At 40.4% G+C, this 17,154-nt stretch overlaps 1 protein-coding gene across 5 annotated transcripts in view; it reads left to right on the forward strand.

The window, feature by feature from the left end:
- DCBLD2 (discoidin, CUB and LCCL domain containing 2) overlaps nt 1-17,154 on the forward strand; it is a 419,219-nt gene that overhangs the window by 375,497 nt on the left and 26,568 nt on the right. Inside the window, exon 14 of one of the 5 annotated variants that reach the window (XR_013181027.1) lies at nt 11,322-11,459. The exons of 3 other annotated variants lie outside the window; for them this stretch is intronic. Coding sequence is in view for 1 of the 2 variants with exons in the window: in XM_077174334.1 (XP_077030449.1) it covers nt 11,322-11,656 (335 nt within the window). In the remaining variant the exon portion in view is untranslated. Of the gene's footprint in view, nt 1-11,321; nt 12,143-17,154 lie in introns of those variants that run through there. One more of the 5 variants, XM_077174334.1, reaches the window with a different exon arrangement.

The following is a 17,154-nucleotide window of genomic DNA, read 5'->3' on the forward strand; positions in this document are numbered from 1 at the left end:
CTTGTCCAAGCAGTTAGAGGTCATGCAGGTGGAAGTCTTAAGACAGACGATGTTCTCAAAGTACCTCCTTTTCTTAACAGCTTTTAAACTGCGCACAATGCTCTGTATCTTCTTTCCCACATAGACCTGCCATCACTTTTTCACTCTCACGTCTTTGTTGCAAACCTCCAGCAGCTGTTTGCATAGAAAAAGGCTCTAGAAATAAAAGCGAGCCTTGGGCTGCACCTTCCGCCTGCCCCATGTAAGCCACATCAAACTCACCAGTGCACTCTGTCCTTCCCTGCATCTACCATTGTGTTCTCTGGATTTCAGAACCGAAAGGTAGGCACAGTTTTTTCCACAGAGGAGTTGGAAGAGGCATAGGTAGCAGCACAAGTAGCTCTTGCTGAACTTTATTATTTACAACTGCCACTGTGTGCCACTTTGGTTGGTAGGCCAGTAACAGCCACGCTCCTTTTACAGCCGGTATGCTGCAGCCACCAGCCCGGTGCCATGTGGCTTCATTCCTGGACTCTTGTAACCAGTCCTGCTTTTACTCTCCCGGAGGGGAATAGGCATCTATTTCTCACACAGATCATTGTGGCAGCAGTGAAGGGCTCTAGTGCACTGCTTCTGCCACAAGACACTCAGGCCAGGCACTTACCTTCTCAGCACTATGTAGCCCCATATTCTGCGTCTCGTCATCTGAATCATACTGGAAAGCATTTCAGAGAGAGAAAATGTGCCAGAACAATGAGCTTGGCTGGAGTGTACCCCTGAAACTGGTGGAAATTTGTATTTGAACCACATTCAAGGGGCAGTTCTCTTTCCTATACAACCTGCAAACCACTGTCAGATTGCAGTGCTCTCTGCCCACTCCTTCTTAACTTGAAGTACCGGTGCACACATTGCAGCCTTGCAAGGACAGAAGATCCAGAGGGATGTCACAGTGCATTCGTGCAGCACAGACGCTGAAAAGTGGCAAAGCTGAATGCCTTCACTGAGCTTCAGTTCTGTGCAGATCACAGAATGAAGCGGCAGAGGACCAGGATGTTGTGCGCAGTGTATCTCATTGCAGAAGTTGAGAAAGAGCTCGTTCACAATCAGTTGAGAATACACTTGTAGCCATAGAACTTTCTAATCCAATGGACAGTCGCCAGAGAGTGTTTTGCTTTTCTAAGCTGTCACCTTTACTTCTTTCTACTGCAATGTGGATACTTTTGCCCAATAAGGCCTGATTACATGTACACATATGTGTCTATTATAATAGCTAAACTCTCAGCTTATTCTATTACAATCACATGACTACTTTACTATACTATAAACCCCTTCATTATCTTATCTAATACAGTTTCTTACTTAAGGCAGAGTCTTACAACTATAGAAACATAAGTTGATGATTTCTCTGTTCAGTGTCTGTGTATCTTGCTTTCACATCAATCTAGGCTTCTTTTAAGGCTGTAAATTAAACCCTCTTGAGTCTGTGAAGATTTCTGTCTTTCCGATTCCCACACCTCTTCCAGTTCTCTCAGGAAATTCGAACTTGAGTGTTTTTCAGTGTCTTCGGAAGTGGGCTTTTTCTGGCTAGATCATGCAAACACTGCCTGTCTAAGGAAAAATCAAATGTCCCAGCTATGGAACATGTAGACAGAAGTTTGTGTGTCATCAATGAGATGTGTGTGCTCACACACACATGCAGTGAGAGCAGAGCAGTGTTATGGTAAGGGGTGTCACTTGGAGGGTGGATACACACTCCAGAGGTCCTTGTGACATACAGCCTGTTTTATTGTTCAGAGTTTACTTTTATAGGGAGTTCAAAACTCCTGGGTCTAGACAGCTCATTTGGTCTGATCTTCACACAGCCCAACTCCTGATTAATGAGATACCTGCAGCCCGGGCTGGAAGGTGATAGGTGCAGGTCCCTGTCTATAACCCAGGGACTCCAACGGCCCAGAGTGGAGTCTGGAACCACTGCAGAGCAATGTAACAGCAACCTCCAACCAAAACCAAGAAGAAAAGGTATTCCTCAGTCAAATGTTTGGACAGTAAGGCAGAGATGCATAAAGAAAGGAAAATCTCCTGCAGAACAGTTGTGACTATGCAAAGAGTGGCCTCTTATTAGAATATAGGGGAAATTCTTTCCCGTTTTGGAATAACTTTGCCTTTCCCACATATTTATAGCTCCTTGGAGAGAAGGAAAAGGTATTGACAGGGCACATTTCAATAGCACAGCAACTTCTTGCTTTATGTATTAATCTTTTCACAAATGAAACAAGTGTAGAATGGTTGAAGAGGGAAGACTTTGCATGGGTAGGGTGCTGTCTACAAGCTGATACTGCAATCGGTTTGTTACTGGCATGAGAAGCATCTGTGTGATCAGAGACCTAATAGCAAACTTGTTGTCAATGATGGGTAACTTCAGTGGATTAAAACCACAGGAGTGTAGATGTCTGAGTGAGGAAAGCAACCATTATTTTTATAGTTGAGGTTATTATTAGACAAAGGGTAAACGTAAATGAAAAGTAGACATTTGCTTCACTTTACTGTGTATCTTCATACAAGTCAGTCCTATAGAAAAGAGAAATTAACTTCTGGGAACATTGCATGATTTGAATGCAGAGTCACACTCGTCTTTTGTTTCTTTGTTGTGTGCTTGGCATGGAACACACTGCTTTGAAGAGGGAAGTGCCTAACAGACATTCCACTTTACAAAAACATATGCTTCCCTATTCTTCTGAGACCTCAGAACAGAGTCCTTATTTGCATGGTAGTTTCCTTCCATTAGAAGGGAAACTCATCTAGTCAGGCTTCATCACCCCCTGCATCTTTTGGGGTAGTTCTTGGAAGAAAATAGATAGCAACTTTTCCACTCCACATGATTAATTTTTCCTTCTCTTCCTAATGTACTTCAGGGAACAAGCTATCAATTCCTTACTGTTTCTAGGCATGAAGCGAATAATTAAATTCCCATAGATCTTGTTGACAGAAAGAAATTAAAAGAAGGAGGAGGGAGGAGGAGGCACAAGCTGCCTTTGAGGCAGCAGACACAAGGACAGTTGGCCTCGTGAGCAAACAAGAAAACCAAAAGAAACTTCACAACAATCTCATCAACAACTTAGTGGACAAATGTGCAAGCCCATTTCTTCATTTATTATGTGTATAATATATATATAGATATGTTCTTCATTCTGACAGAATTTTCAGGTAGCAAGCTAGTGTATGGCACCTGGAACCAATGGCGTATTGGAAATGGCCAACATGCAGAACACGCTCCATCCTGAACGCTACCATAACAGAATCACAGAATCATAGAATGGCCGGGGTTGAAAAAGACCATAAAGGCCATCTAGTACCAACCCTCTGACATGGGCAGGTGGAGCGGCGTGGCCGGTAGAGTACGCCCAGGCTAGTTGACCAGCCCGTCTCCAGCCAATGGGGTGCTTCCCCAACTCGAAGCCGGGTACTACGCCTAAGGCAATAATCTGCCTTGTGGACATTGGCCGCTGAACTCCAACCCACAGGAAAGGAAGAGGCGTCTCTCAGTCTCTTAGTATTATCGGGTTTATTAGGCCCCAGAGGGACCGAACATCCCCAATGAGTCCCGAGGCAGAGAGTTGGGAGCCCCAAAGAGAGCTGAGAGCCCCGAGGTGAGGAAAACCTCGGTTTATAAAGAAGGTGGGAGGGGAGGGGGGTAACAAATCAGGAGAGAGAGGGGAAGGATACATTAAGGATTGACATGATGATAAAACAAATCATACAGAATTAAGGGAGGGGCCCCGATTCCTGAGCAAATCACCCGACACCCTGGCCAGAAGTTTCTGGAAAAGGAGGCAGGGGTGCCGAGTGACAGACAGGCAATCAGGGGTGGAGAACTAAAGGATACATGTTGTAACTATAGGAACTGGGGAGGGGTTTGGGGATTGACACTTAACTGAAACAAGGCAGGACTCTTTAACATGGCAAAAGAAAAAGGGGAACAGAACAAACCCAAAACGAACCACAACAGGCAGGCACACCTTTTACTTGCCCAGCTTGCTCAGAGCCCCATCCAACTTGGCCTTGAACACCAGGTTGGGGTGTCCATAACTTCCCTGGGCAAGCTGTGCCAGTGCCTCCCCACTCTCACAGGGAAGAATTTCTTCCTAGTATCTAATTTCAACCTGCCCTCTTTCACTTTGAAGCCATTGCCTATTGTCCTGTCTCCATAGTTCCTAATGGAGAGTCCCGCTCCTACTTCCCTTCAGATACTGGAAGATGTTGTGAGGTCTCCATGCAACCTTCTCTTCACCAGGCTAAACAGCCCTATTTCTCTCAGCCTGTGGGAGGTGCTCTAGTCCTGAATACTGAACCAGAGCATTGAATGATGATTTTTTGAATCCCTTGAAGGCATTTTGGTTTTCAGCCTTAAATTAGGCTGAAGTTTTGATTTGTGGGTATTGCAAGTGAGCAACAGAAATCACTGCCCTAGCTTGCCTTTTCTACAGCTCCTTTCTGTGGAAGACCTGGTGCAAACATCACAGATGGTGAGATAGTGGGCACACCATAAATCTGAAAGAGCTTCGCACAGTAAACAGAGAGGAGGATTAAATATTGAAATGCAGATGATAGAAGCTGCCTGATGGACTGTGCTGGTGGAAATCAAATACTAGTCAAATACTACTAGTATTTTGAATCCAGATAATTCCTCCCAATGCAGCCAGAGAGGATTGTTTGGCTTTGAATCTGAGCACGTGGACAGTAGTGTATGGTCCACAGGTTGAAAACAGTGTCAATACTTCTCCTTTTTTTCATTAATGTCTCACAGACTGAAAAGGCAGCTACAAAATAGTAAATGCATCCCTACAGATTCAAAAATTGTTGTTATTAATTTGCATCTCCACCATAACAACAGATTGTTAGAACTAAAATACAGATGGGAATTTTATAGTTTCTCAGAAATGAAGCAGGAATTGGCCAATGGGCCTTAGCAGTAGCTACAAGTATTTCAGGGCGAGTCATCTCAAAAGTATTTTAACCTTACAGTACTTTTCTGTGTTATGCTTTAATCTTAAGGAAGCATTAAAAAAAAGAAGGAAAAAAGAAAAAAGAAAACAAAAATATTACGTTGTTGGGGATGGAAAGAGACGGGGAGACTGACTCTGTGATCAGAATCCGATTTTATTGGGGGATACAAACGCTTATATACTATTTCAGGGAGACTAGTAATGTGTACTACAATTATTAGGTTAAAATCACATACACAAAATTATGCATGTAACAACATCTCTTGCTTACAGAGTTTAATGGGATTTTCTTTTTCTGTTAAACTGGTTTGATTTAATCTTCTTGCAATCTAGGTCTAATTTTCAAAGTTCCATTTGCTTTTGCCAAGGCATCCTGTTACCAAATCTCTTATGTTAACCAGGTCCAAAGTCCATCATTTGTCTTGTGTCCCCCAACATTCCAACATCTCCCTCTTTCCTTTTGACCAAAAATACTCTTTTAATGGCCTTAATAATTAATCTCTGCACACATTGAAAGGTATTGTGTGATTAATACAATTATTATCAAAATTAACAAATACATACCTATCCTAAAAAGGATCTTAGTTAAAACTCCAGCCACTAAAAGGCTCAGTCTTGATCTTTATAAACTAAAAACATTTCTGATAGCAGATGCGTAAAGGGTGCCAGAAGTGTAATTGTACCAAAAGTTTTGATTCTTATACACAGGGTGATAGGGAGAAACATTTTTAGACTGATTCTTTTTTCATGTATTTAAAATTAGCACAAAAATCTAATTTCACGGAGTTATTATAAATTAGAATTCTTGGGGTTCCACCAATTGTGTTTCTCATTATGAACATGAAGGTACTATCAAAGCAAAACAATATGTAACATAACAACAAACTTACACTAAATAAAAATAAATCAGATAATAGATACAATTAGTAGTACATGAAAAATAAAATGGACATTTACAACAATGCCTTATCAATTTCTTTAATATTGTACTATTACTTAGAGTCTGTAGTAACTGGCAAGCTTTATTTTTTAATGTGAGGGCTTGGAAAATCATTCCCAGGTAAGAGTTCCAACTTCATCTTAAAAGGAGGTTTAGCTGTTATAGGTCTAAATTCGGTAAGTCAAAATTATTTGAAAATTATTTTGGTGCAGAAAATTTTCTCTATTAGTTAAGGCCAAGACTTGGCCAAGGTCCAGGCTTTTAACTGGAAGAGTCTTTTTAATATATTTTAGAAACCTCTTAGTAATAGTATTTAGAAAAATAATGTATGTCTTATAAATAGTTATACAACAATAAGTGAAGGTTTGTAAAGTAGCTGGCTTTCTCATTTATCGTTTGTTAGTCAATGGTACCATAGACAAATAGCAAATGAATAAAGTAATGCTTGTTATAAAAAGTTAGTGAAGTCACATCATAAAATTAACAGCATAATCAGTGTTATTTAATATATCACTAGAAATTGTCTTAAGAAATTGAGGTTATATTTTCTCAGACATATATGACATTAAAGCAAAAAAGTAAAAGAAAGCATTAAATAACTCATAACTAATTACAGTCATAATATGGAGACTCATTCTTCAGTACTACTTATAAAAAATAAAATAGCAAAAACTTCTTATTTCTGTAGCAAAATAGCATTATCTTGTAATTTAAATGAGCAAATTTTGACAAAAATTCATTCAGACTTTATGTCATTCACTTGTATAGCAAAGGAATTAAAACTCAAATGGGGATACTTCAACAAAACTTAAAATCAACTTCACTAAAACTTATCTTAATAAAGTATCTCTAAAAGAATTTAAAGTTAACCTTACTGAAGAATTTAAAGTTAACCTTACTGAGACTAAACAAAAATTAATCTTAACAAGAATTAACTTATTTAAACTCTATTATATCAAAAAGGTTACTGAAAATTTGTCAAAAAACAGTTAAACATCAGAGTAAACAACATGCAAGTAAACAACTGTACTGAAATCTTTACAATAAAATTACTTTGTTAGAACTATGGAGTAAAAAGCAAGCACTTAACAAAGCTGACAGTGGAATTAAGTCTCAAAAAATCAGTACAGATAAAGTTCAATGTTTTTCTTGAATGTGAACTAAAGAATCTTGAATTTATGACTTATTTAATTCCTCTCAGTGAATGATGTAGTTTTGCTATGTTACTAATATGTAAAAAGACACCACTTCTACACCAACACCCTTGAATTTTTCTAGTAAAAATCCTATTAAAAATCACAAATCAAAAGTTAGAGGGTGAATCTCAACACTGGCTGGTGCCAGGAAGGCAGGGCTGCATCCCCTGCAGCAACTTCAAAGATTGCTTGTAGGATAGATTTAAGTTTGGCTTAATAAGAGTAATGGGATATAAGCATTGAAGGCTAAAACAAAAAGATATTTAGTTATATAGTACTAAATAGCTGTACCAAAAAATTCACAACAAAATACATTGTTTAAAAAAAAGACAAGTAACTGGACATTTGCCCAGGGCTAGGTGTCCTTCAGGGTGTTAGATCTGTATGAACTGTGGCTTTTGATAGCTGGGCTGCTCCTTTCCATGCTTGAAAGTGCCTGGGGCACTTCAGCCAGGGACCATTGAGGGCGTGTTGAGTGTCCCAAATGACTCCTGTACAAAATCTGAATGCATAAAAATTCCCCACTGTGTTAACACATCCCTCCCTCACAAAACCAGGGGGACAGACATTACAAAAAGTTTAACTGTGGTGATCTGCCCATCAGGCCCTCTTATTTACACCAAGTGTGGGCTTTGCAGGTTTTCACTCCTTCCACCCATGCCGGAGAATCCCTGAGTCATTAATGGCCACTCATTGGGCTATTGGCTCCTTGAGATAACAGTCACATCGAGTCCTGTATCAGTCTTGTTAGGAGTGTCTCTGCCTTTCAGAGTCACATTGCATTGGCATGTTGGATGCTCAGACGTAATACCTTGTGTCCATAAAATCTGTGGGACCCCTGTGGAACCAAAAATTCTCGTCCCTCCGTTCAATTATTGGGGATGAAGATAGGGGTGCTGCCAGGGAAAATATGTGTTGGGCTGTATGGCTCCCTGCCAGGGCTACACGGGGTGGCTGGGGAGTCCAAGCCATGATCTTTATTTCCCGAAGGGAATTGGAATCTATAGCACCTGGGAGAACAAACAAACAAAGTATGCATACGCTGTCTAGGTGGTCCGAAAACTCCTGTGGGAATCAAATGAACAGATGAATCAAGCAATGTTACTGTGTTGGAGGTTGCCAGGTCCATTCCTGTCCTGGGGTGGCTGGTCAGTGATAGTCCAGCCAGGGCGGCCTGTGGTCCGGCGAAGGCTGTTTTAGGAGACTGCTTCTGCTTCTGCTCCGGTTTCCCAATATCGGACGCCCTTCAAAATCATACTTGGACCAACATTGATTACAGCAGTGAGGGGGAATACCGGGAGTTTTGGATCTGGCCTCCCCCTTTTCAAAGCAGTCCTTTTTCAAATGCCAAGATTTCTCGCAAGTTTGGGGGTCCCCTTCCTTATGAGCATTTTTCTTTAGTTGCATCCATTTTTCACGAGGGTCAGGGAGGAATGGATCAGTCTCATAATCTCTTGGCCCTGGATCGAAGGGCTCCCCCTCCCTGCTAGAGCTGCAGTCAGTGATATAAACTGCTAATGATTGTGAGAAAGGATGCCTCCCCCTCCTTTGTCTGGGCAGGGTTGATGGCTGCGGCCACTCTTCAGTATCAGACGTGCTAGTTTCAAGCGTGCAGGGAGAGTCAGAGTGAGGAGAGACAGAGCGGGGTAGGGGGCTGGCAGCATCCGGCCACTCTCGCTTTTTCAACATCCTAAAAAGTATTCTCCGGGACGGAAGTAAAAGTGACTTAAGGTCCTCCTTTAGGATGGGGGAGTCATGCTTGCCAGCAAGAATGGTTTCATAGACGCGTCTCTCTTTGGGCATTTCCTTTCCCATTCCTTTAGTTCCCCTGGCTCACCTGTCAGCTGCAGACAGGGATTGTGGGCCCAAACGCAGTTCTCTCACCATCATGATCAATTCCAGGGGCTCGCCGACTGCTGCCAGTCAGACCGGTTCATTTCCTCACACAGAGGCTCTAATTGTTGACGATGTAGAGAGATCGGGAGACTGACTCTGTGATCAGAATCTGATTTTATTGGGGGATACAAACGCTTATATACTATTTCAGGGAGACTAGTAATGTGTACTACAATTATTAGGTTAAAATCACATACACAAAATTATGCATATAACAATATCTCTTGCTTGCAGAGTTTAATGGGATTTTCTTTTTCTGTTAAACTGGTTTGATTTAATCTTCTTGCAATCTAGGTCTAATTTTCAAAGTTCCATTTGCTTTTGCCAAGGCATCTTATTACCAAATCTCTTATGTTAACCAGGTCCAAAGTCCATCATTTGTCTTGTGTCTCCGAACATTCCAACATTATATGACTAAGATAATAAGCAAAATCAGTAACATATATAGAAACAGAAACCATGGGTTTTAACTTTCAACCTTGTCTTCTCAACACACTCTCAAAAATGGAATTGTTTCACTATCTCCCTTGAAACCTTTTGAAGCAAAAAACATTCTAAGGTCCTGATAGGTGTTTTGTTCAAAAATCACTCATTCTAGTTTTCTGTCCATAAGCGGAGTAACGTGTCTGTGTTGGTAGCTGGCCAAAGGAGGTAGAAAGAGTAATCATCATCCACAACACTGGGGCTAAAGAAATTTCCGCAGAAAATTTCCTGCCTTATTACTTGTTCATGGTTTTGGGTGGAAAGTTCAGAATCTGTTTCCATTTTTCCCATCCCTAGAATGTTCTATTTCACAGAATTCGAGCCCCTCAAACATCAGTCCTGCCAGAAACAGCCCGCCATGTGCTGTCATAGGGGTGTCCACTGACATCAGCTGTCATGCTGACTCTTGCACTGACTCTTACCAAGTCTAGTGCTTGTCACTGTTGCAGATCAAGAATTTCTGAATAGTTTTGATTAATGCCTTTGAGTGGTTCAAAACCAGAAAAGAATGACTAGACATTTTCATGATCAAATCCCCAATGGAATAAAAATAAGAGTATAATAAATGTATTAATTGTGATAAGAAGGAAGATGAAGGGTCCAAAAGATTACTTGCATACTTACTGTTCTAAATCACTTGTTATCTGGCAAATTGCAAAAGATTCCAGGCTTTCACCAAAATGCAAATCAGATTAAAATGTGAAGCCTTACACTTCACTGGATATAAAACTTCATCAGCCATTTTTAAATGTTAGAGATTGTATGTATTTCCTATTAATATCCTGAGGTTTAGAGCTGTAATTCAGAGAGAAAAGAATGCTATTTTGAATTCATTCTATTCAATCATCTTGTCTGGACTCTCTCCTCTTGGTTTTCAGTTCTGAAACTCTGTAGGAAAGGCAGAGAGTTCTGGATTAATTATTTTCAACATTTTCCCCTGTAATTCTTCTTTTAAGGCAAACCTTTAAAAATCCACACTTTCTTACCCTATCACTTCTAAAATTCTATTGAGAAGCAAAAAAACCCCATCAAACAACTAAATCTGTATAATTCCTACTTGTATAAAAAAAGCAGTCCATTAACTGCTTTCTAAATATATTCTTTATCTTGTAGTGATATGGCAACCTTTTCTTGCTTTTATAGATTAGAACCAAATTTTATAGATTAGAACCAAAGCTATAAGGAAACACAGTTTACTGTAGCAGATTCTGAGATACAGAGGTCCAGCAATGAGTTCAGATGTCAAAGGAAGTGTCTGTACAACAGGATTCAGCACAGTGCTGATACATATTAGCTATTTTTCAAGAAACGCAGCCAAACTGCTGCGTTTTTAGTTTAGGTTTTAGAATAGAAGTTCTTTAGACTTCTATTCTATCATAGGTGCCTGCTTCCAGAACCTGACCTAAATTGTTGGAAACCAGCTGCAATATTACTGTAAACAATGTTGTGAATGTAGGACATTGTAATTCTTCTCTTCCATAGAAAACCACAAGTGGAGTTGTGCCACTTGTCTTCAAAATTCTGTATTTCCTTTCAAACTGGTAAAATAATGATAAATAAAGTGTTCTGTTCGTACAGTTTAAATGTTATAATGTTCAAAATGAAAAAGAGAAAAATCCATTCAGATATGGTCTGCAATAATACAGCAGAGAGAAGATGAACCAGTCTACAAAATAAAGTGAAGCAGAATTTGGGAATTTGGAACACCTTACGATGTAATATTTAAAGAAAAAAAAAATATATATATATATAACATACCCAAACTCAATCAGTGATGCACAGAGAAAAAGAACTAATTACTACTATTATTTCTTTCTTTCTCAGACAAGAAATTCAATTATTCTCTTGAATGCATGGAAGATTGTTGGAAAAGACGGCAGCCTTCTTCTTTACAACATGTTCCTCAGAGCTCCAGGACCCAAATCATTGGAGCTATGAGGATCTTTCTCTCTGTAAATCTCCGAGAGCATAGCCAATATTATATTCCTTTAGAGATGCTCACCTGCCTGGGCAAGTGGTGGATAGTCTACAGCCCCAGTACCTCAGCCAGACACTCTGCCTTATTTAGCATGGCTACTGCAGCAAGGACACCATCTATACTGGCTTTCTATCCAAAATATATGTGCAAGGCACAACAAAGAATATACCCAAAACACTGAGAACAGCTTATGGCCTTCAAAACAAAAATCTCAGGATGGCAATACTGGATCTTCTGATCCAAACCATTTCTTTAGAGGTGAAAAAAGCTTCTGTGTATTGTACAAAAAATACTTATGTAAATCAGAATTGCATGACCCAATATTTCTATTTAACTGGAACTATTTTGATCAATATTATTGATCCATTTCAGTGCATTTGGTAAAAAATGTAAAGTATCATTTAAAAGAAATTATTGGATGCATACTATGTATTAGTTAAGGTGTTGGTTTTGCACAGCTTGGTTTTTGGTGGGGAGGGAAGAAGCCAGCCACAGAAGTGAATTTTTGTGAAAAGCTCCTAGAAGCTTCCTCCATGCCTGGCAAAGTGAATCCCTGCTTGGTACTAAGAACAGACATGCTGCTAAGCCAATTAGAGAAGCTGGTAGCACCTCGGTAATATATTTAAGAAGGAAATCAAAACCACAGCCAGTTAACTTTTAAGTTGGCAAATTTTTATTACCTCGGTAATATATTTAAGAAGGAAATCAAAACCACAGCCAGTTAACTTTTAAGTTGGCAAATTTTTAGGTTGGCACCCCAGTGTCAGTCAGTGCGAGTGGCCACAAATGGAAGCCATTTTCCATGGGAAAAAGAAGTAATTTCATCAGGGTCTGGCTATCAGATCAGAGTTGGTGTTTGGGGCTGTAAGGGAATGCTTGGGCCTAGTTGCTGTCAGCTTTAGTTTTGGAGAAATCCAGCTGTGGTAGTTTGACAGGAACTATGTTTTCTGGGATGCCGTGGTCAGGCCAATTGGTGCTCAGATTTTAATGTTGGCACCTAATGTGGCCATTGGGACATTGGATATGCCTCTGAGAACACGGGGTTAAAAGCAGGGCTCTCCCCTGGAGGCTCTCTGGGGTTCTGGTCAGTGAAAGGTTCAGAGCTCCCCTGCCTGGCTGTGGGCTGGGCGGGGCAGGGGCAGCCATGCGGCCGGGTGAGGTAGGCCGGGCCCTGGACAGAAGGGAGGTGAAGGCCCCTGCAGGATGGAAGGGTGGAGGAGCACTGAGAGGCATCGGGCAGCCACTCCCCACCCCCCCAGGAGAGACAGAGAGAGAGAGAGCCTGTGCCTGTGCTTGTGCCACCTTGAAATTTAATAGTGGCTGGCCGAGAAGGAGAAGGGGGGGCTGCGAGAAGGTGCCCGGCAGGGCAGCCGTGGGAGTTCTGGACAGACAGAGCCTCAAATTTTTAACCCTTTTCTTGGATGATGGAAACCTTACAAATGCTAATCCTCCTGGAGTTGAATGAGAAGAGAGATATAGATGAGATAAGAGGAAATGGGCCACGAGAAATATAGAGAACTCAGGTGGAAGAGATGATGGAGTAGCTTATGCTAGACTCTTTTTGTGTAGCCATGGACAGAGCCATGTTTCCTTGTGATCCAGGGACAGTATTTTAGGGGGAGGCAATGCCTCAGGACCAAGAAGGTTTGGTGTGGGTACCCCTTGGGCCCAGGGGGTGAAAAAAATATGGGGGGGACAGATGTCCCAAAGTTGAGACTCTGCCTTTTTGGAGTGGGACAAAGCATCTTTAAAAGTCGACCCTAGAAGCAGCTCTGGTCCGTGTTCAGTGGTGAGAGCGCTGGACATGAAAGGAAGAGGTCACCATTGGCACAAGAAGGACTCCTTCTCCTCTTGATGAACTGAAGATTGAGTATTCTGAAGGGTGGTGCCGGACTGAGAGTTGATGATCTGGGGGATGTATTGTATTGGGAATTTGGTGGGGAGGAGGAGGAGATGTATTTGTGAAGTTTTCATTTTCCTTGTGTGTTTCTTTTTTTTTTTTTTTCCCCTTTCCCTTGTAGTTTAGATAATAAATTTTTTTTCTCCTAAGTGAGAGCCTGCTTTGCTTATTCCTGGTCACATCTCACAGCAGAAACCAGAGAGAGGGTATTCTCATGGGGGCACTGGCATTGTGCCAGTGTCAAACCATGACACCAGCAAAGTTTGCAACTTTTTAGGTTGGTACCCTGCTGTTGGCCAGTGTGAGTGGTGGCAAATGGAAGCCATTTTCCATGGGAAAAAGAAATTATTTCCTCAGGGTCTGGGTATCAGCTCAGAGGTGGATTTGGTACTGTCAGGGAAGGGAGGGTCCCAATTGCTGGCATCTTAAGTTTTGGAGAAATTCAGTGAAGGTTGGAAATTTTTAGATAGGCACCCAGCTGTCGGCCAGTACAAGTGGCCACAAACGGAGGCCATTTTCCATGGGAAAAAGAAGTCATTTCCCCAGGGTGAGGCTATCAGCTCAGAGGTGACATTTGGGGCTCTAAGGGAATGCTTAGTCCTACTTGCTGTCAGCTTTAGTTTTGGAGAAATCCAGCCGAGTTCGCAACTTTTTAGGTTGGCACCCTGCTGTTGGCCAGTGCGAGTGGCCACAAACTGAGACTATTTTCCATGGGAAAAAGTCATTTCCCCAGGGTCTGCGTATCAGCTCAGAGGTGGCATTTGCCATCTGAATCATACCAGAAAGGTTTTCAGCTACGTCTCATACTGAGAAAATGTGCCAGTATACCAAGATTGCCTGGAGCGTACCCCTGAAATTGATGAAACTTGTACTTGGTCCACATTGATTTATATCTATTTGCCTGTTTTTGAAAAAACACAGATCTCTGAAAACAGTAGCATCAATTACTACATCACACTTGAAATAATAACACACAGTTGTCTGTAAAATTATTTGGCCTTTTTTAAAATTCTATACATTATATAAGTAATGTGGTCATGCCTAAAGGCTAAAAAGATTTTCCATTTCTATTCTATACTTTATTATTATTTAGAATGAATTAAAAATATGTTATTCAATGCTGCACACACAAAATAAAACATATATTAAGGATCAAAATCACATTACTCTAAATTCAAAGTTAACAGATTTTAAATTAAATTTTCTCTATACTATTCTCATGCCTCTAACAATACAACCAGAGATTATGTCACTCATATCTGCAATCACAGAATCATAGAATGCTTTGGGTTGGAAGGAACCTTTAAAGAATTTCTAGTTCCAAGCATCTGCCTTGGGCAGAGATACCTGACTTTAGATCTGGTTGCTCAAAGCCCCCTCTAACCTGACCTTGAAAATTTCCACGAATGGGGAGTCTACAACCTCTCTAGACAGCCTATTCCAATGTGTCACCATCCTTACTCTAAAAAAGCTCTTCTTTTCAGACAATCTAAATCTTTATTCTCTCAGTCTAAAACCATTGCTTCTTGTCCTATCACTACAAACCCATGGTAAAACGTCTTTCTCCATCTTTCCTATAGGCTGCATTTACATATATGGAAAGGCCATAAGAAGGTCTTTTCCAGGCTGTAAAACCACCAGCTCTCTCAATTTTTTCTCATAAGAGAGGCGTTCCATTTTCTGATAATTTTCATGGCCCTCCTCTGGGCTCACTCCAACAAATTCTCTTCTTTCCTTTAACAAGGATGCCAGAGTTGGATGCAATACTCAAGGTGTGGTCTACTACAGCAGATTAGAAGGGGAAAATCACCTTCCACAACCTGCTGCCCACACTTGGTGCAGTTTTCTTTTAGGTCTTCAAGCGCATCATGGCAGTTCATGTCCAATTTTTCATCCAACTCCATCCAACCCCAACTCCTTCTCTCTGTCTGGCTGCTTTTAATACCTTCATCACCCAGTCTGTACTGACACTTTGCCTTGCTGAACTTCTGTATATTTACATGAACTTACTTCTCCAGCCTGTCAGTCTCTGGATGGCATCCCATCCCTCAGATATGTCAACTGTGCTACTCAGCTTGGTGTCACCTGCAAGTCAGCTGAAGGTGCTCTCAATCCCCTTGTCTACATCATCAATAAATATATTAAATAGTATCAGTCACAGCACAGACACCGGAGGGAGACCTCTTAATACTGGTTTCCACTTGTATATTGAATCATTTACTGCAACTCTTTGAACATCCATCCATCCATCCATCCATCCATCCATCCATCCATCCATCCATCCATCCAATTCTTTATTCATCTGAAAGTTCACTCAACAAATCCATACCTCTCCAATACAGAAGTAAGAACGTTGTTCAGGACTTTATCAAAGGTCTGGATAGATGACATTTATAGTTTTGACACCAGCTCTGTCGACTGGTGCAGTTGCTCCATCATAGGAGACTCCTGGTTAGTGAGGCAAACACATTTAATTAACAGCTGAATAGAAATGGAATGAGAAGTGAAGGCACAGAAAAAATCAATCAGCACATACATTGTCATTGCAAATATGCACGCATGCATATTTAATTAACAAGAAGCATGCTTTCAGTCTTTGAAGGATATATTGTTGTACTCAGGTTGTACTGAGCCAGTTCCTGTTGAGTCACAGTGGCATGAGTATAAACAAGTCTCTACAAGAGTCACAAATGTGAGAAAAGATAATTATATCTGCACTGCAGATATTTCCTGCTGAAAATCAGATTTAAATAAAGCCTATTGGAAACAGGAAAAGTTCTCAGCAATTTCAGTAGGTTTTTTATTAAATACCATGTGAAGTTTGTTTACAATATAGTAACTAGATTTTGCATTTAAATAAAATGCTGATTTTATTTTTCTTAAATCAGCAAATTTTACTAGACCTCATATTCTGTTGTATTTATGTAATGAATATATACTAATATACAAATAGATGAACTCATCTCTGCTTAAACTGGAGCAGGAATAAAATTATTATTTCACTATTACTATATTCTAATGAAAAAAAAAATCTTTAAAATCCTTTATTTTTTCAGAGGGGACAAAAAGCTAAGCTAGGTTTTGACATTCAGCATAGTACAGTCAAATAGGCAGAAGTTTGGCATATCAAGGCCAGAAACACACTGCTGGCTCTAAACCTTTGCTACAATACAGACAGTAGCTGACCTGTGCATGTAAGGAAGATGATACTAAAACTAAAAGCATGAACTTACCCTGTGTGGTTTTTTCCCCCCACTCTACTCTGCAAATTTATTAATAAAATCTTCCAGACTTTTTTTCAGCCCTTTTATGAGATTTTTAGGACTGAAAGACACACATAACTTGAAGATTTAGTTCTTTAGTAATTTCTCTGGCCCAGAAGAGACAGCTAGGATGTACTATACAGACATTTCTTTCCAGAAAAAAAAAAAAAAAAGAAACAAAGCCAAATACTTAAAATTATGATTCCTGCTCGACACTAGGCATTGGGAATTTGGAAAACTGCATCTTTGAATTTGATCCTATTTTTCTGGCAAAAGTCTTGAACTGTGTTTTGTTACTTGACTCTATCTCAGACTATATGAATGATGTGGTGTTCTTGTTACTGAGGAAAAGTTACAAATGTCCTACCCTTGTTGCATTATAAATGGTGGCACAGTATCTTTGTGCTGTTCAGAATAAAAGGAATGAAAGGAATGGAGAGCCATAAATCAAAGGATTGCAGCTGGTAGGCAGTCAGCATTAAACTGTTAAGAAATGTTAGAACTATTTAAGTCACC

This window comes from Agelaius phoeniceus, chromosome 2 (genome assembly GCF_051311805.1).
Source record: "Agelaius phoeniceus isolate bAgePho1 chromosome 2, bAgePho1.hap1, whole genome shotgun sequence".
NCBI classification, from domain to species: domain Eukaryota; kingdom Metazoa; phylum Chordata; class Aves; order Passeriformes; family Icteridae; genus Agelaius; species Agelaius phoeniceus.